The following is a 20,089-nucleotide window of genomic DNA, read 5'->3' as shown; positions in this document are numbered from 1 at the left end:
AGTGTAAAAATATTTATTGCTACTCATGAAATATGCCACTCTATTTTTAAAATATTGACAAGCTAATTTTTCCAAAGTATTTTCTTTCTTGATTATAATTTTTATATTTTTGCAAAATTAGAAAAAACTGAAAAATACTAGAAAAAAATGATCCTACTTCTACCACTGATAGAGAAATGTTAACATTTTGTTATGTGTATACTGTTTTTTTCTGTGTATGCATACATAAGTTCCCCTCTAAGTTTCTCACTTTGTCATTCTTAATATTTGCTTTTCAGCTTTTCCTAACAGGATTCCAGTACACCTTAGAAGTGCTTGAGGAAGAGTGATAAAGGCAAGTATCCAACTCTTTGTCGTCAGTGAAATAACTTGGTTCATAGCCAAACCAAAAAGCTTTGGTCACCGTACCTATCAAAAAAACTAAAAAATTGGGAAGAAAAACTTAAAGTAAAAGATAATTCATATATAATGTGGAATTTTTTTTTTTGCAAAACTGTTGTAGAAAAATTATTTAAAATTCTGAGAATTTAACAAAGTTATCAGAAATGCCTGGTTTGTAGGTGGCTACTTTTCTTCCTCTTTTTTCCTCCACTTTTCACCCCTCCCTCCTGCCTGCTTTCTCCCTTATCCTTTTGTTCCCTTTTCTCTTTCCCTGCTTCCTCTGGCTTACTTAAAAGACCTTTACTTTTCAGAGAAGCTGAGTGAATAAAAGAGAAGCCAACATTTCCTTCTTATGAAAGCAAAACTTCACTTTACAGCTGAACTTGTTTGTGTTAAACCAGGGATCTCAATATGATTATTTGGGGAATTTTATAAACTGAACAATTTATTATTCATTTGAATTTTACTGCTATCTTACTGAAGAAAATAGAGGAGTCCTAAAAAACTTTCACAGCATTGAATTCCTTTAGTGCTTACTTTCTTACTGTCTGCAGCTTTATAGAGTTAATTATTACAGTATTTCTCTCTTCGGGCACAGCATTTAACCTTCCTTAATATTTCACATGTGTTGAAAGGTGGCCTTCAAGATTTTCTCTTGGACTACAGAAAACTTTGCCAAGCTTCACGTATCTGACAAGAACTATTTTTGTTTCTTTTTTTGGACAAGAAGTATTTCTTGTTTGTGTTGATGTCACAACAGTAATGCAGATGATAGTTAAAAGTGCCAGATTACATCTTACAGTAAATGCAGTGGGTTGTTTTTCAAAGTTCTTATCTAACAGTTTGATGTTTAAAGCTCAGTTTAGGTTTCTTCAGTGTTCCATATTAGATAAGCCTCTGTTAGGATCAAGATACGTTTTGCCTTTAGGAATCCCAGAATTCATTTCTTTTCTATTATGTAATCTTTGCAGCTGTGTAGGGAGCCTGTGCAAGCTTTGGCTTAGAAATTAACACTTTATTTCTAGGTTTTCTTAGGAATGCTGGCATTTCCTTGTAGTTGATCATCATTTCAAATTATTTGAGAATACACGATGTAGAAATGCTAGTGAAATCTCAAATGAAGTTAATGACATTTAAAATGTACCATATTCTCCATTTTTTAACAACAAGAAGCAGATAGCCACTTGATTAGTTTTTAACACTGTCCAATGAAACAGATTTGCTAAGTAATAAATGCCTAATACCTTTATATATGAGACAAGTAGGTCATTTGGTTTTCCAGCTGACACCATTCCTGTTTTCATTGTATCTTTTATTCTCATAGGAGGAACTTATTTTATATAGTTTGTTTCCAAAACAACAAAAACATCAGTTGTATTGTTTAGCTAATGCAATATAAATAAGGAAAAAAGTAAATTACTTCCTTGTTATCAGCCTGCTGCTTTCACCTTCACCTGTCTTCGCAGGGTCTAAATAGCCTAGTGTAAAAAGGGGTTAGTTGATACACACCATTATTGGATTATCTTGGTTACATAGCCCCTTTTCTCTGAGAGGCTCAAGCTTTGCAGAGTGGAAATAATTTAGTGACTGGTAGTCTGTCCTCCAGACTCATGAGGGAAGGTGAGGAGAACTGTGTGTACTATTGGCAACATCCTCACAGAGCCCTAGAAAACTCTAGTACAGGCCAAAATAGTCATTAATCTAGTAGGATTAAGGGTTTCTTTCTTGGCTCTCCCAAAAGGAAAAGGGAAAAATAAAAACAATGCACAATCAGGGAAAGGGTAAGAGGCCCCAGTTGTGTGGCAAGATTTTAGTGTGGCCACAAAGAATTTGAGTGAAAGGCAGTGAAATTTCCCATTGTCATGGCTGCTACTCATTTGCCTAGTTTGGGAGCAAAGAATTTTGTGGTATTTAGACTGTAGGGGGCAAACAGCAGTAGAGTGCGTGTTTAGCATGCACAAGGTCCTGGATTCAATCCCCAATACCTCCACTAAAAAATAAAACTAAAAATTAATTAAAAAACACATAAATAAACCTAATCCCCCCCCCCAAAACAAACAAACAAAAGTAAACAGTAGTAAGGTACTGGTGAGAGACAAATAAATGTTTTCAATCCTGTCAACACAGTTTATGCTTCTGAGTCGTGAAGAGGTCAGGAGATGGGAAATAGGTTGGAAGAGTATGGTCAGCAGAGCCCCAATGACAGTGTCTATATACCTGGTGAGAAGGTCTTCTGAGAGTAGTTACCAGGAAGAAAGGCCTAGTGGGTTTGTATTCTGTCCCTTTGAATTCTAGTAGCCTTGAGTTCCCAATGATACATCCAGCTAATTGATGCCCTTTAAATTGCTGCTTGGTGGCAAGGAGTCTGCGTATCCATCCCCTGAATATGTCCACCCTTGTGCTTCATTGGCAGTCACTTTGACTGTTCAAACTGCTTTGTATTGTGTAGGGAGTTTTAAAGCCCTTCGAACAAAAGGTTGAGGTAAAATATGGAAATAAAAAACTTCCTACACCGTATTTTGTCCTCTCTAGCAGGTTCTGTGTGTTAATACAGTTTTGTTCTACATATTTGCAGAAACTCAATACAAAAATAAACACTATTATGAAAAAAATCTCATCCCTACCATCTCCTCTGCTTTTTTTTTGCATGTGATTTTCGTAACCATGGCAATTGTGCTGACCTTATATCTCTTAGTTTCAGCTTCCTTTTAATTTCCTGCATTTAATAATGGTGTGTAGTTGCTATTTGACCTTTTTTCCCTCTCTACTTTTCAGTCATATTCAGCTACTGTGTCACTTCTTTACATTTGAATTTGTGTGAATACATTTGTCCCTTGGTATCCTTGGAGGATTGGTTCTGGGACCTCCACAGATACCAAAATCTTCAGATGCTCAAGTCCCTTACGTAAAATGGCATAGTATTTGCACATTAACTATGCACGTCCTCCCTTAAGTATAAGTCATCTCTAGACTATTTATAATATCTAATAACAATGTAAGTGCTATGTAAATAGTTGCTGGGCATATGACAGATTCAGATTTTGCTTTCTGGAATGTTCCCCCCAAATATTTTTTGATCCAGGGTTGGTTAAATCTGCATATGTTGAACCCGTGGATACGGAGGGGTGACTGTATATGGGAAGCCTCTGTCAGGGATGACACTATTCAGAGGAAGGGATTTCTTTGAGTCTCTTTTCTTGATGGCTATTGCTGAGCAAAGCTGTAGTCTCTCTGAAGACAGATTCTGCCTGGATCTTTCACTCGTATGGTGCCAGATGGACATTTGTGCTCCAGCAGATAATTCAACTTACAAGACTTAATTTCCATTTTCTTCTCAAAAGAGTAAACCTGTTACCCGTAGCTGCCAGTGACCTTGATGAGTATGAATGGTAACCAGAAGTTCCTCTTTTCCATTAAAATCCACATACAGTTGGATTGGGATATCCACTTCTCACCGTTATTCTTCGAATTTACTGAGCTTCAGCATGTAGATAATTAACTGTGGGTTATGAATGAGAGGAAATTTTACATTCAATAACAGCTAGACTGTACATACTGAATGCTCTGTTCTCTCCTGATGTTCCAAGTAGTGGCTGGTCTCTCAACTGTTACTGCGGTTCCCGTTCTAAGATGCCTCCTCTAGTGTTTAATTCTCCTTGGTGTCGAAACCTGTAGGGATTTTTTTTAAAAACATTGCTGTTTGCATTTCCTGTGTACTTGTTTCTGAGCTTTTTCTCCTATTCTAGAAAATAACCATTATTCACTATCTAGAAAACTATCTTTTAATCTTCTGATTAAAGATTGCTTAATGATAGTGCCTATTTCTTTGGCTAGTGGCATGTTTTTCTTTGTTTTAACACTGGAGTTTCTGCATGGATTTATAATATGAGGTTCTTTTTTTTTTTTTTTTTTTAACATTAGATAGGCATGAAGCCTCCGTCTCACAGCTGCATGTGTAGTTACTGTTGAAGCAATGCCTACCTAAGTTGACAGTGTTGGTGTGTTTAAATTTTTTTGAGTTTGCAAATAAGCATATTAAGTCTACTGATGGAGCCTTCGGGCAGTGAACAGTTATTTGAGGACCCTGATCCTGGAGGCAGATCCCAAGATGCAGAGGCCAGAAAGCAGACAGAATCAGAACAAAAGTTGTCTAAAATGACCCACAATGCTTTGGAGAACATTAATGTGATTGGCCAAGGCTTGAAGCATCTCTTCCAGCACCAGCGCAGGAGGTCATCAGTGTCTCCACACGATGTGCAACAAATTCAGGCAGATCCAGAACCTGAAATGGATCTGGAAAGCCAGAACGCATGTGCTGAGATTGATGGTGTCCCCACCCACCCCACAGCTCTGAATCGTGTCCTGCAGCAGATCCGAGTGCCACCCAAGATGAAGAGGGGGACGAGCTTGCATAGTAGGCGGGGCAAGCCAGAGGCCCCAAAGGGAAGTCCCCAAATCAACAGGAAATCTGGCCAGGAGATGGCAACTGTTTTGCAGTCAGGCCGACCCAGGTCTTCATCCACTACTGATGCTCCCACCAGCTCCGCCATGATGGAAATAGCTTGTGCCGCTGCTGCTGCCGCTGCGTGTCTGCCAGGGGATGAGGCGTCTGCAGAGCGGGTGAGTCTGTTAGATTTTCTGTTAACTTGTTGTCCTTTGTGTCTAGGACTCTGCAAACTTTGCTTTGGTGACTAAAAAGAGGTATCTCAAAGTTGTGGGAAAAAATTTTCCCTTTTTGTTAAATAAATGGGATGAATAATAATCATTTAGCTAAAAATGAATGCTTATAATTGTATTCATATTTACTTCCTAACATATTGCTGTGTTTTACTTTACCTTTTTGCTGAAGCCTTCGGTATACTTCATGTGCTCTTCATTTATTAAAAAGGCTCAGTTTTATGGTAGAGGAGCAAAGATGTTTTGTTTGCTCTTGTTGCTTTGGTTTTGCACATGAACAGGCTTTCTTACATTAATGAAAATATGTGTATTGTTTTAGAATGTGGGTTTGTCTGTGCTTAGCATGGGAATATGCTAAATTGCTTATAATTTTCATACACACTGTCCACATTGTCAGCATTCTACAGAAGAGCATGTGTATTCTTAAAATTTACTCTTAATGAACAGGTTTTTTTGCTCTACTTGGAAGGGAGAACTAGGCATAACAAATTTAGGGGAAAATTCTTTGGAACACCTCTCATTTCACCTCTTAGTTATGGTTAGTTGAGGCACTAACCTGAAACTACGTATACAGTAGAAGAAATAGTTTTGCCAGGGTTTGAAAACTCAGATGCATGTAGGCAGGCAGGTAGCGACAATGAGTGAACTCAAGTGCTAGGGGCTTGGACAGACTAAAGAGAAAAGAGTACGTGCCCTGTCTAAAGGGGCAGTGTTTTCTTAGCTTTAACTGATCGTTGTAATTTAGTATCGTGAGCCCATTCTTCCCAGGGCTTCTGAGTGTTTAAGAGAAGGTAGAAAGTTAGATGAATAATCTCTTGATTTTTAACATATTATGCAAGCCAAACAGAACACATTTGCGGGCCCGGTCTGCCCTTTAGTCACCATCTTGCTGTCTTTCGGCTTTGTTTTTATGCATTCCTTAAGGCTTTTATTATAGTCAGTCACTTTCATTCAATGTCTGCTTCAGGCACCAATATGTTTATTTTACTGGATATTTAGGCTAGAAATCTAAATAGTGAGTCTAGTACCTTTAAACCTGTCTTACGTAAATGTGACACTAAGAACAAAAAGGTAGTAGACGAGGTCACTTTAAGAAGTTAAACATGTGAGAAAAACAGATCACCAGAGTAACAGAATCATTAGAATAATGATTCACTTCATTAAAGTATAAATGAGGAAAAGTAGCATATATTTATGCCCATAGTATCTTATGGTAAAGTAAAAAGGACTTCTGGTCATCAATTATGCCATCTAGTAGGCAATAAACACTAACAGTGTAACTATATAATTTGTCTTAATCTTTACCAGAGAACATTAAGAACTTTATTACTAGTGAATTACAGACTTTTATGTCATAATGAAAAAGTATAAGTAAAGCATGTTGTTTGCATTTACATTGTTTTGGGAAACTTCATAGAAACAGAGCCAGGCGAGAACTTTTTTTTTCATAGAATTGTTTTTTTTAATGTTCTTTGTCAACTTTATTGACATATACTTCAATAAAACCCAGTAATTTTAAATGTACAGCTTGATTAATTTTGAAAAAATGTATAGTCATGTGACAACAATCATGGTATAGAACATTTCCATCACCCTGGAATTATTTCTCATGTTCCTTTGTGCAGTCTGTCCTCTTTTCTCTAACCAATCCTTGGACCTTGGCAACCACTTATTTGCTTTTTATCACTTTTGTTTTGCCTTTTCTAGGATTTAATGTAAATAGTATCATATAGTGTATAGTCTTTTATGTTTAGCTTCTCTCACTTAGCATAATGCTTTGGAGATCCAGCTAAGTTGTTTCATCATTTTTATTGCTGAGTGGTATTCCATTGTGTGTCTATTTGTTTATCCACTCACCAATTGATGGACATTTAGATTATTTCCATTTTCTGGCTATTATGAATTAAGCTGCTGTGAACTTTCATATATAGGTCTTAAAGACAGTTAAAATTTTTATTATTAAAAAGTTATCAAAAAATGATACATATATTGAATATTTTATTTTAACTTAAAACCAAGATATTACATTTTATTTTCCTTTTTTAATTGAACTATAGTTGACATACAATATTATATTCATTTCTGGTATACAACATAGTGATTTGACGTTTATATACGTTATGAATTGATCACCACAATAAGTCAAGTAACCATCTGTCACCATACAGAGTTATTACAATATTATTACCTTTATTTCCTTTGCTGTACATTATATCCCCTTCACGCATGTTGCCTGCTCCCCACCCCTCCCCTCTGGCAACCACAAGTTTGTTCTCTGTATCCGTGGGGGTCTCTGTTTTGTTTTTAGATTCCACGTATATGTGAAATCACATGATATTTGTCTTCCTTTTACTTCACTTAGTGTAATACCCTCTAGGTGCATCTCTGTTGTTGCAAATGGCAAGGTTTCATTCTTAAGGCTGAGTAATACTCCATATTTTTGTATATATCAATCACGTCTTTATCTACCAGTGGACACTTAGATTGCTTCCATATCTTACCTATTATAGACAGTGCTACAGTGAACATAGGGGTGTATGTATCTTCTCAAATTAATGTTTTCATTTTCTTTGGATAAATACCCAGAAGTGGAATTGCTGGATTGTATGGTAGTTCTACTTTGAATTTTTTGAGGAACTTTCATACTTTTTTCCATAGTGGTTGCACCAGTTCCCATTCCCACCATGCCTGAAGGTTCCCTTTTCTCCACGTCCTCACCAGCACTTGTTATTTGATGTCTTTTTGATAATAGGCATCCTGAGAACTGTGAGGTGATACCTCATTGTGATTTTGACTTGCAATTCCCTGATGATTAGTGAGGTTGAGCATCTTTTCATGTGTCTTTTGGCCATCTGCATGTCTTCCCTGGAAAAATGTCTCTTTAGGTCCTCTGCCTATTTTTTAATCAGATTGTTTGATTTTTTGATAATGAGTTCTATGGGTTCTTAGGTTATTTTGGATATTAACCCCTTTCTGGATATCATTTGCAAATGTCTTCTCTCATTCAGCGGACTTTTTGTTTTGTTGCTTTCTTTTGTTGTGCAAAAGCTCTTGAGTTTGATGTAGTACCATTTGTTCATTTTTGCTTTTGTTGCCCTTGACTGAGGAGACAGATCCAAAAAAATACTGCTAAGACTGATGTCAAAGAGCATAACATTTAAAAAATGTAAATGTAAATCTGCTGATGGGACTTCTGTGCCTTGTACTCATTGCGTGAACTGTAAGTTCTAGTTTTCATTTTTATAATGTGATGTGATAACCCAGTGCCACCGGTGAAGCAGTCCAGGATGGAATTTTAGATTTTAATAATCTCTTGAAATGTTTTCCCCACCTTAAATTCATTTTTTTAAAAAGCATCTTGCCTATATTGAGTCTTAAAGTGCTTACCTTAATTTTCAAGGAAACAGCAGCCCTCTTTCTATTCGTATCTGATTGATTTATGTAGTATCTAATTAAACTATTTAATTATAATGAGTGTAACAAACTGATGTGGGAGCAAGATGTATGTGGAAGAACTAGCCATGCACATCGATCATCCTCTGGGCATCAAGTCCACACGTCTTTCAGAGAACAGAGAGTATAAGAGTAATATGTCATTTCAGTGGAGGTTAGTCTGGAGAGCTGCTACTCTGCAGTATCACTAGTGTGTGGGATTGAATGTTTAAAATTCTGAATATTGGCTCCTCTATTTTTATATCTTTTTTCTTTTTTAACTCAAAGGTCTAAGGACGAAAATGTTTAATACTGATTATAAACAGTTAAGTACGCTGATGTTTCTGTCCTGTGGAGTTAATATCATTCCTATAGACTTAAGACAACATGCAACGCTAAGATAAGTGTTGGTTTTCTAATGTATCTGTTGTGTTTGAAAGCCACCTGCTTTTGCCTTAGCCATCTGCCATGTAACCAGTCTAGTTTCTAAAGTAGATTCTTGGCCTTTAAGCTAGATTTCCTTTTTTAAAAAAATCAGATTTGGCAAGTATTTATTTATGCCTAATATATACAAAGCATGGCTTTGACCTGATGTGGGAAGTGGACCTGGTTGGCACAGTCATGCCATGTTGAATACAAAGGTTCTGTTCATTTTCAGGTTTTCTAAGGTCAGTCTTTTTCCCACAGAAAAATTTTATTATCCCAACCAGTCTGCTGCAGTACTTGTACGGAAATGTCTTAAACTAAGTATATATGTACTTAATAAACATAGGCCATATATAGTTGGTCAGATTACATCATTTAAAGGATTATGTTTAAATTCACAAAGGCAAATTGATGTAATCATAAAGTAAATTTATCTATAAATGCTTTGTGATTTGAAAGTAAAAAGTTAATTTTTTTGAATGAAATATTCTCAGTGTAGTAAACTTTTAAAACACAGAAAAGAAAAGAAAAAAGATTGCTAATATTTTTGTTTTCTCAATATATTACTTATCTATGAAAATATATATAGAAGAAAATTTAAATTTATTTTTTAGTTTTAAGATTAACATTTTAAAATAAAACCAGTCTTATTAAATGCAGTTTTATATTATTTTTGATTAAAATTCTATCATGAATGTTTGTAGTAATAAACATTCTTTATAGATTTTTTACTGATTGTGTAATATTACAATGTATTTTGTTGTAATGCCATAATTTGTGTTAACTATTTTTTTTATACATTGAGTTGGAGATGGAGAAATGAATATATTTAAAATTTCAATGTAATTTCCTTTATATAAAACAGTATATGAAATAAATCAAGAGATAAGTAGGAGTACCTAGTGGTGGTGATGATAATGATAGCTACTGTTCATTTTGTGCTTATTATGTGGTAGGCAGTGTGTTTAAACACTTTATATCATCTTCTCATTAATTCTAAAACAGCCCCCTTTTTTAAATTTTCTCTTTTTTGTTGATGAAATAGAAGGATAGAGCAGTTTAATATGCCCATTATTTCACAGTTCACATATTTTGCAACTGGAGTGTTTCAGAATTGAAATAAAAAGTCTAAATCATTTATATTTTGATTAGATATGTTTTAACTAGTCTGCTAGGGCCTATCTGATTAAAAAACTCTTTTACCTATCATACCAAACTTTCTCCATTTTCATACAATGAGCATTGGTTTAAGTACTTGAGAGATACAAAGATATAGGAACTGTATTTTTTTCTCTCTGTACTTTAAAATGTTAACAACTTTGTAATGTGATTGAAACAATCAGCTCTTGGCATTTAATTTATGAAAATTCAGGGTTAGCATTGCATACATAAAAATGTTCTTATTTCAGATCCTTCTGTCAGATTTTTAAAAATGGCTACCACATAAGACTGTTTCTATTACACCTAACTGTTCATATCTAAAGTTCTCCAGGGTATATCTGCAAACTTTCTGATCCTAGACTCATGAACTTATAGTCTAGTTGTGGATATGGCAAACAATATGAAATAGTATTCATATGATAAGTAGTGTGGACAAGTTGAAAAAAGGAAGATGATTCTGTGAATAAAAAGCTTAGAGATGGTGAGTGCTTTGATTAGGGTCTTGTAGGAGAAATAGGATTTAGAAGTGTGTGTACGTTGGGTACGAAAAGAGGTTGTTGCAGAAAGGGGAGTGATGTGAGAAAGGAGAGCAAGCTTACCAGTGGGAGAGTCAGGTAGAGCGGCCGAGGGAGCATCGAGTAGATGACGCAGGTCCTATTTGGAATGAGGTAAGCTATAAACTTGTCTCTCTTTGTCACTTCAGGTCATCTATTCAACATGTTTGATTAAATTTTTGAGTGCTTGTTATATGCAATATAATCAGAAAAATGCTGTGGTGGACATAGAGATGCATGACTCAGCCTAGCTCTTAAGGTTTTTATAACTAGCAGGAAAGATAAGATGTGCACATAGAAGTTTGTGAGTTTTAATAAAGCACTTTAATATGAATTATCTCACTTGATCTTCTTAATAATTCTATGAGATGGTAATGAAGGTGCTTATTGTCATAATTTCACAGACTAGTAAACATAAATGATTTCAGGGTCACACAACTTGTAAATAAGGGGTGAAGCTTTTGGCTTTTGTAGTCTAGTTCTCTTTCTGAAACACTGCTGCCTCCCCAGTGTAATACAAGATAGGGTGTGATAAGCACCACAAACAATGTAACAATGTGTGTGTTTTTTATAGAAACACAGAAGGAGCAATTCTGTCCCGAGGAATCTGGGAAAGCTTTGAAGGAGGGGGTACAGGAATTTAATGTGGGTAATAGGACTGAGGATATATTTTCTACCTTAAAGACTTTTTGGAATAAAAGTAATTAGTGTTCTCTTAGTAAAATTTACACTCTTTCAAGGTGTATTATGGACTTGAACAACAAGGCCTGTGACATTTTGGCTGATATGTTGAGAGGAGGCCTAGTGTACACAGGGCTTGCAAGACAGGCACCAGGTCTTAGCTTTATATCCCTCCCAACACCTAGCAGGACAACATTTTGCACACAAATATCTTGTGCAAAAAGAGCATATTAGGGTATTTATTGACTAACGAGCAAATCCTCTTCTCTGTCTGCATCCTAAGTGTTGTGTCCTTTGGAGTTTTAACCATAACCCATACCACTCTTTTCACTCCTCTGTGAATTTAAATGGTGTCATATTTTCAGCTTCCACAAAATTCTGGTCTCCAACCTGACCAATCCTGTGATCTTCAGTACTAGTTATCTAACTGTTTGTTGGATGCCTGCATAGGCAGCTCAGACTCAGTGCTTACAAATTTAAATTCATCCTCATCGCTCAGAAACCTTTTTGCCTTCTAGTATGTTTTCTGGCTCAGCTATTTCCAAACTTAGGACACTAGTTGAAAGTAAGATTTCTGTGCCCCATTCCCAGAATATCTAATTTAGAAAGTCTGATATGGAGCCTAGAAATCTGCATTTTTAATCAAGGCCTCAGATGATTCTAGTGCAGTCAGTCCATGAGTTTGAGTATTACTGGACCTGAATTTGTGGAGCCACCAGTCACCCACGTTGGCAAGCTTAGCATTATCCAGACCCCTCCCACTCTTTAATCACATGATCCCCAAGGTTGCCTCTCTTTTCCAGTCCTTAATCAGTGCCCTAGTACCCTTTCAAATCCTTCTTCTCCATGCTGCATACAGCTTGTGAGAGCTATCTAAAGTGCAAAAACAAAGCATGTCATTTCCATTGCTTAAAATCCCTTCATTGGCTCCATCATTACCTGAGAAGTAAAGAAGTTTCCTTAATTTTTCAGTTATACATGAACATACATACTTACATTGTCACGTTCTCTTTCACTGTGAGCCACCACGAAATCCTGTATATATTTCCCTGTGCTACACAGTACAATCTTGTTTATCTATTCTACATTTTGAAATGTATAACTGAAAAATTGTGCTCTGCACTGGAATTTGACACAACATTGTAAAATGACTATAACTCAATAAAAAAGTTAAAAAAAATAATAAATGCATGTTACATAAATTAAAAAAAAAAAGTTTCCTTAAAATGACATGCAAGACCTTCCATGATTTAGCCCATGTGGATTTCTTTACCTCGTACCACTCCCAGCTCATACAGCAACTAGTATTCCTTTTCCACACTTTTTATTCTTCTTCTAAAGTTTTTCTTATTTCCATATTTTGGCTTATGCTTTCATTCAGTTGTTCATTCAACAGATATATATTAAGTATGTGATACCTGCTAGGAACTGTGGATACCGTGATGAATAAAAAAAGATGTGATCCTTACTCTCACAGAGTTTGAGATGGGGACACATATTAAATAATCATTTTAAGAAATCTAAATTTTCAAGTGTGACAAGTGCTTCTAGACCCTATTATAGGGACATTTGACCTAGTTAGGGAAGTCAGGGTATAATTCCATGAGAAGGTGACAGAGATCTGTAGGAGAAGCTGAGGTGATCAGGTAATGGAGAGAGAAGTACTAGGGCACTAAGACGGAAGGAAGTTTACTGAGTGAGGGATAGAATGGCAGGGGTGTGTGGAGGGGGGCACGCGTACACGCAAGCACATGCTGGTCAGGGCTGGAGAGACAGGAAGTTCATACAGACACTTGCAGGCAGTGTTTAGGAGTTTTTCTTCATCTAGGAGGAATGAGTAACATCAAAGCATTTTAAGCAAGGGGGGGCATTTTCAGCTTTGTGATCATAAATATCACTGTGCTTGTAGCATGGAGAATGGATTGGACGAGGTTCAGATGGAATTCAGGGAGATGAGCCAGAAGGCTGTTGTGTCCAGGTGAGAGAGATGACTGTAGTTTGGATCAAAGAAGTGATGGTGGCAGTGGAGAGGAGACGTACCTGAGGGCAGGGATTCATACTTGAATTCCCTGTGCCTAATACCTCTGCCCTTGGATTATTTGTTTCATGAATTAGTGGTAAATAGAGATAGGAAGCAAGAGGGGATGCCTGGTGAGTTTGAAATAGAGTAAGCTTTCATTCAGTCATTCATCAATATTTATTCAATGCCTACTGTGTACTAGGCAATGTTCTAGGTAGTTGGAATACACCAAAAAACAAAATAGGCAAAAATGTATGCCCTTACAGAGTTTACTTTGTATCAAAGGAAATAGCATACAATAGATATAATAAATGAATGATATGTTATATTGGAAAAATGATAAATATTATGGAAAAGGTGAAAAAATTCTAGTGGTATAAGCAAGGTCAGGAGTGTGTATAGAGGGAGGGGGAGTTGCAGTATAAATAGGATGATACAGGTGACCCTTATTGAGAAGGTAACATGAGTAAGGTCTTGAGGAGAGGAAGGAGTTAGTAATGAGCCTGGCCATCTGGGGATTAAGCACTCAAGGCAGGTGAAGTAGCTCCAGAGTGGAAGCCTGCCTGACCATGTTCAGGGAATAACAAGGAAGCCAGTGTAGAGGAGCTGAGTGAACCGGGGACAGTAGTGAGAAATGAGGTCAGAGAGATCACAGGTAGCAAGATCAAGTAGGGCCTCACGGGTATTGTAAGGACGTTTTGGCTGTATTCTGAATGAAATGGGGAGCCACTGGAGGGTTTTGAGCTTAAGGGTGATGTGATCTGACTAATTTTTATAAGGCTCACTCTGGCTGCTGTAATGAATAGACAGCAGGGGATCAAGGGTGGATACGAGGAGGACCTGTTTGGAGTCTGTTTTATAATCTAGGTGAGAGGTGATGATAGCTGAAACCAGGGTCTTACCTGCCTAAAATAGAGCAGGTGGAAAGATCAAAGCAAGAGAATAATGCTGGTCAGTTGGAAAGATTTTGAAGATCCCTATAGGATTTTACCTAGAAGGCAAGTGGAGTTAATTGGCAGTATTGTACATTAAGAAAGGGATTCTAGATGAAGAAAAGAATAATGAGCCTGGTTGTAGATTTTATGCAACATCATAAACATTTTAGAAAACTACTAAATTATTGCAACTGCAGCTTTTTCTGTAAATAGTAATTGTAAATATTTTTGACCATATGGTCTGTCTTGCAACCATTCAACTGTGTCGTAGCATGAAAGCTTAAGTAGAAGGCCCAAAGAAAGAATTGAAATTTAAGGAGATGGCTATTGAATACGTGTTTTCATGACAGGAGTTTAGAGATAGGCCATGTTTTGAAGCAGTGGTTAAGTTTCATAGTGGTTCGGCAGTCACTTACACATTTCGTGGTGTAAATTGAGATTATTTAAGTAAATGCTTTGAAGTTCCAATGTAGGACAGTCGACCCTTGAGCAAAGCAGGGTTTGGGGCGCTAGCCCTTAGCACAGTTGATCATACTGCCAGCTCTACCTCAGCAACAAAGGAATTGATAAATCACTCACCCAAGAACAGGAAGCTCAGCCAGTTTGGATATAATCAGGACTCAAACCCTAATTCTTTTGATTTAACATATTGTGATCTCTAATCAAACACACACTTTTCCTCCACACTTAGTTAAATTTAAAGATCTGTAAAATGAAAACACAGGTACTATATTTATTGAAAAAAAAAATCCACGTATAAGTGGACCCATGCAGTTCAAACCCATGTTGTTCAAGGGTCAACTGTACATAAATGTGCTACAGTATTAGGATAGTGTTAGTGTTTAATAATAACATGGTACCATCAGGAAGGAGAATTATAGGAGAAAGGAGGCCTGCTAATTCAGAGTAATTTCAGTTGATTCAGTTGCCTCAAGTTTTTGCATATTATAATTGTTGTTTTATGATGAGTCACACTTTTGACACTCAGATTACTTATAACATTATAAAGTCAGGTTTTATACCACATTCGCAAATGAAATTCTCAAGTGGAAAATAACTGTTTCATTAAAATGTGCTGGATTATAATGGAAAATGGTTTAAAAAAAAAAAAAAGATTCTGTCCTGGATTTGCCATTTATTAGCGAGTGATTTAGGCAAGTCACTTAACTATCTGATCTTTAGTGCTCCTGCCAAGTTTGCTCTTTGTCTGTGATGTGGACCATGAAAATTGTACAGATGAAGGTGCAAACCTGGTTTAGTGTACTAAAAGCTTTCATGGTGATATCTCAGTTTACATGCTCTTCTGTTGTATCTTTTATAAAATACAGTGGGATCAGAAATGTTTTCCCCAAATGTTTGTTTGTTCATGCATTTGTTCAGTAATTGTTTATTGAGTGTTTGACCTAGCCTTATTTTAGGTTAGGGATCTGCAGCTTTTTCTGTAAATAGAAATTGTAAATATTTTCAACCCCATGGTCTGTCTTGCAACCATTCAGCTGTGTCGTAGCATGAAAGCAACCACCTGTAGGACTTAAGTGAATGGGCGTGGCTGGGTTTGGCCGTAGTGGGCAGTATCTGGGTGTTGTCCCGTACTTTCCCACCACAGTTTTAGGTGCTGAGAATATGAGTGAATAAAACGTAAAAACACTTGCCCTTCTGATGTTTAAGAGGAGGTAAACAAAATATATAAGTAAATTGCACAGTATGACAGTTGTAAAAGAAGATAAAGAATTCTAGGGCAGGACATTTTAAGCAGGGTGGTCAGGGAGGACCTCACTGATCCATGAGCAAAGACCTGAAGGGTGTGAGGGAGCTCACCAAACCTCTCGAGAGAGAGAACTGGGAAAGAGCAAAGGGAAAGGTCCCAGAGGCCTGTTCTATAAAGAAATTTTGCTGAAACAATTTTTTTCTTCTTTTTTCTTTTTGGCATTGTTATGAGTTGAGAATGGTAATGCATAGCAAGGCTGTTAAGTCGTAGCCATGTGCCAAATGGGCAAGGAGCAATACCTGGAACAGTTCTTATTAGTGAGAATTTGATCTGTACGTATTATTTACACTTACGTCATATGGTTTAAGTGTCAGTGCTTTTCACCTTGTTAAGAAACAAAATTCAACTGAGTAAATTTAAAGATCTTTTTAAAAAATGGAAGTATGGTTGATCTGCAGTATTGTGTTAGTTTCAGGTGTACAGCAAAGCGATTTGGAGATATATATTTTTTTCCTTCGGTTCTTTTCTATTATAAATTATTACAAGATACTGAATATAATTCCTTGTGCTATACAGTAAATCTTTGTTGTTTATCTAGTTTATATACAGTGGTATGTATCTGTTAACCCCATACTCCTAATTTATCCCTCCCTCAACTTCCCCTTTGGTAACCATAAGTTTGTTTTCTATGTCTGTGAATCTGTTTTGTAAAATTTGAAGATCTTACTGGCTTTATTCAACAATTCATGAACTGGGCAACATCCAGTCTACCAAATAGAAAGGAACTCTGAAGAGCTGTACAAAATGAAAGATGTTTATAAGCAGAAGGGGGAAGGGATCCCTTTTTTTTAATCCCTTTTGTCCCTGTTATAGGCAGAAGGGAACAAGGAAGTTATACTAGGCAAAAAAGCGTGTTATTTATTGCTAGGTTACTTTCCCTGTAGAGGATGGCAGGGGTTACCTAGGTGACTCTGAGTAGTCAATTCCTGGTTGGCTGTTGTGAGTCCGTTTCTGGGCGAGGCAAAACTAACTTAATTTTCAATTTGGTGACATAAGGATTAGCATAAGTGACTCCACTTGGGGCCTATTGTCTTGTTTTTTTTTTTTTTTTTTTAACAAACTTACATGTGCTTATATGTGGCTTTTGGAATAGTCATGTGAAATTGCCTACCCTAAGGTGTAGTTTCAGGTTACCCTTTGTCCCGAAGTATCTCATGTTCTATTTGTGTTATCTATACACACAAGTATTCATACTATTCAAACACATTTCTAAATATGTAAATTAAAATTATCTTTTTTATTAAATGGGACATTTCTTTATAACAGATAATTTTTATCCCACCAATTACTGTCCCATAAGTGCCCTTGAGTTGGAGATTAGCACTTTGAGAGCTCCATTTAAATCATGTTAACAGCCTTATTTTCAGAGACCTTACAGTCTCTGTTGGGATGGTAAGATTCACACAAGAGAGAGTCAAAGAAGCGGTGTGATGTGGTATAATCAAGCCCAAAGACAGGAGCGTGCAGTTTCAGATTTTTAAGAATGCCTCATTTCTGTTATTTAACATCAGCATGAGCTTAAACAAATTAAATTCTCTAGGTTTCATTTCCTTCATTTTCATTTTCAGGATGAGGTCATTGTACTATATAACACTTAATGTTACTTTTAATTTGAAAATTAGAAGCAGGGTAAAGAGATGACGCCTTTACAGTTGAGGTGGTTGATCCAGTCACCCTAGGCTCTTCTCGACCACCTGGAGGGCTGAGGCAGTCAGTATCTATAGCACACTTAGAACCCCTTGTCAGCAGCTAAAGGCTTTGATAGAGAACACTGTATAATCAGGTGTTACTGAAATTAAGAACAGCAGAAATTCAGAGAAGGCAGAACTAAGTGTGGGGTCAGCTATTGACAGGGACTTTACAGAGAATGTGCTCCTTGTAGGATGTCTTAGGAGTATGAGGCACACTGAGTATAGATCTTCTCCATCACAAGACAACACAATACATGCAAATTTCAAGTTTCAAAATAGCTGAGGTAAGCTTTAAAAAGAACAGAAAAAAACCCCAATTGTGAGCCTCTCAAGAGCCAGGACCATGTGTTAGTTATCTTTATTTTTATCCCACATAGACCCCTAGTGCCTAACTAGTATGAGGACTAGTAAGACATGTAGAAGAAGTGAGAGATAAGATTGGAAGAGTGTATGATTATATAGCTGATTTTTAAAATGTCAGTTTAGGGGAGAGTTCTTTGATTTAGCATTATGAATATGAAACTAAATCATTTTGATTGATGATGTGACTGGATATAGGGGCCCATCATATATTTTTGAAAGGAGGGGTTGCATAGTGAAAATATCATGTTTGATTTTTTAAATAGTTACATTCAAGATGGAAAGAAAAAAAAAAAACAGCTGAGGTATCAGGGAGTTCAGCTAAGAAGTTACCATCGTGCAGCGTAAGCATCTGCCAACTTAGAGGGCAATGTTCCGCTTTCAAGGGGGACTTCAGGGTTAGGGGTCCTGCTTCTCTGTTTAAAGGTTGCTGTTATTTCAGAGCTCCATATATCATTTTCCTGTTTGTAGGTGAATTTGGAAAAAGTAGTATACATTTATTTGGCTGCAGTTAGGGAAGTTTTGTGGGTTACTTTCAGTTTGGGCAGGGAGAACAGGATTTTTGTAATGCCTGACTGAATCTGGAAATTAGAGAAGAGAGGAAAGGTTTGGGTCATGTAGGTGGGTTGGAAGAGGGAAGGTAGAATTATTCTCCCTGGTGTGTAATTGTCACTTTTTGGTGACTAAGAGCCCAGAATGTTGGGACGATTTTACAGTGAATAGTCTGAACCACCCTTAACAGAATCATGATTTCCAAGTCTACACATGGATTTTCCATGCGGTGGAACTGGATAGCTGTGGGCAGGGGATAAGGGAAAGGTATCACCTGTCACCTTTTCCTGTACTGGAGGTCCCATGCAGCCCTGCCCCAGCTCCTTTGCCTCCAGGCTGGCACCTCAGGAGCAGAAAGAGCAGGAAGAACTTCAGACTTCCTGGGTTCAATTCCCAGTACCTCCTTTAAAATAAAATTTAATAAATATATAAATAGTCTAATTACTCCCTCCCCCCAAAAAATTGAAAAAAAAAAAAAAAAAAAAAGAGAACTTCAGACTTCTGTTCCCACTGGCCCATATCTCCGCAAGGTGGACTCGGGGTTTGGCAGGCCACGAAGGACTTCCCAGCTGAGGCCAACACTGGAAAAGGCACACAGAACTCAGTGCCCACTGCTGTCTGGAGCTAATCTTTGATGAGTTCTCAGAAACCCATTCTTTCTCATTCTTAATCAGCAATAAATAGTATGTAGACTTAGAGTGTGTGGATTACTCAGAGTCTACAAATAAGGCATTCTGCCCTCTGTGGTAAATCACAGCAGGATGGCATTCTGCTCTGTTCAAATGAAAGGGAGATCTGTATGATTAAATTAATTGAGCTATGAGCAAAACCAAAAAGCCTAGGTGTAATGTTCTCCCAAGGGGGAAGAAATGAGGTGATGGGAAGAATTCCTGTTGCTGGCCACAAGGTGGTGCCCCTAGGCCAGAATGAGTAGGTGGAAGTAAGGGAACCACTTGTACTGACAGGCCACTAATAATTAGGGGATTATAACTTAAGAAGTAACTAGTACAGGGAATCATTAAAATATGGGCTGGTTTAAGTAGGGACTGTTATATAGTAATAATATTGAACTGAACTGATAACTACGAAAATGAAATAGACAATAGAAGATAGGTAGTATTTAATGACAATGTTAGAATTAAAAATAATTAAAGATAAACAGAATTTAAAACCCTAAGATCTGCTTGGAAGAACTAGTAAATTTTATGTCTGTTTTCCTATAAAAAAATTGAAAAATTGTATTTTTTAACCAATAGAGATCTCTCTTTTTTTGTGTATTTAGTGTTAGTTAGGTAGCTGACACTGTCAAGGGAGTATTTTATTCCCTGTCAAGGGAATCATATAGGACTGGAAAAGTAGGAACAAGTCAGAGATGAAGGTGTACTTTAGCTTCTTAGTTGTCTTCTAATAAAGGTACTGTATGGAGCAAAACTTGGTTGCCAGTGCAAATA

The 20,089-nt window shown here is 36.8% G+C and overlaps 1 protein-coding gene across 1 annotated transcript in view; it reads left to right on the top strand.

The window, feature by feature from the left end:
• The first annotated feature begins 4,303 nt into the window (after window positions 1-4,303).
• TMCC1 (transmembrane and coiled-coil domain family 1) overlaps window positions 4,304-20,089 on the top strand; it is a 135,548-nt gene continuing 119,762 nt past the window's right edge. Inside the window, 1 exon segment of the mRNA XM_014555391.2 lies at window positions 4,304-5,001. Coding sequence (XP_014410877.2) covers window positions 4,429-5,001 — 573 coding nt within the window. The 5' untranslated portion in view covers window positions 4,304-4,428.

The sequence above is a fragment of the Camelus ferus genome, chromosome 17, assembly GCF_009834535.1.
Source record: "Camelus ferus isolate YT-003-E chromosome 17, BCGSAC_Cfer_1.0, whole genome shotgun sequence".
NCBI lineage: Eukaryota > Metazoa > Chordata > Mammalia > Artiodactyla > Camelidae > Camelus > Camelus ferus.
Note: the sequence above shows the minus strand (reverse complement) of the source record. Positions and strands in the feature narration are given on the sequence as shown.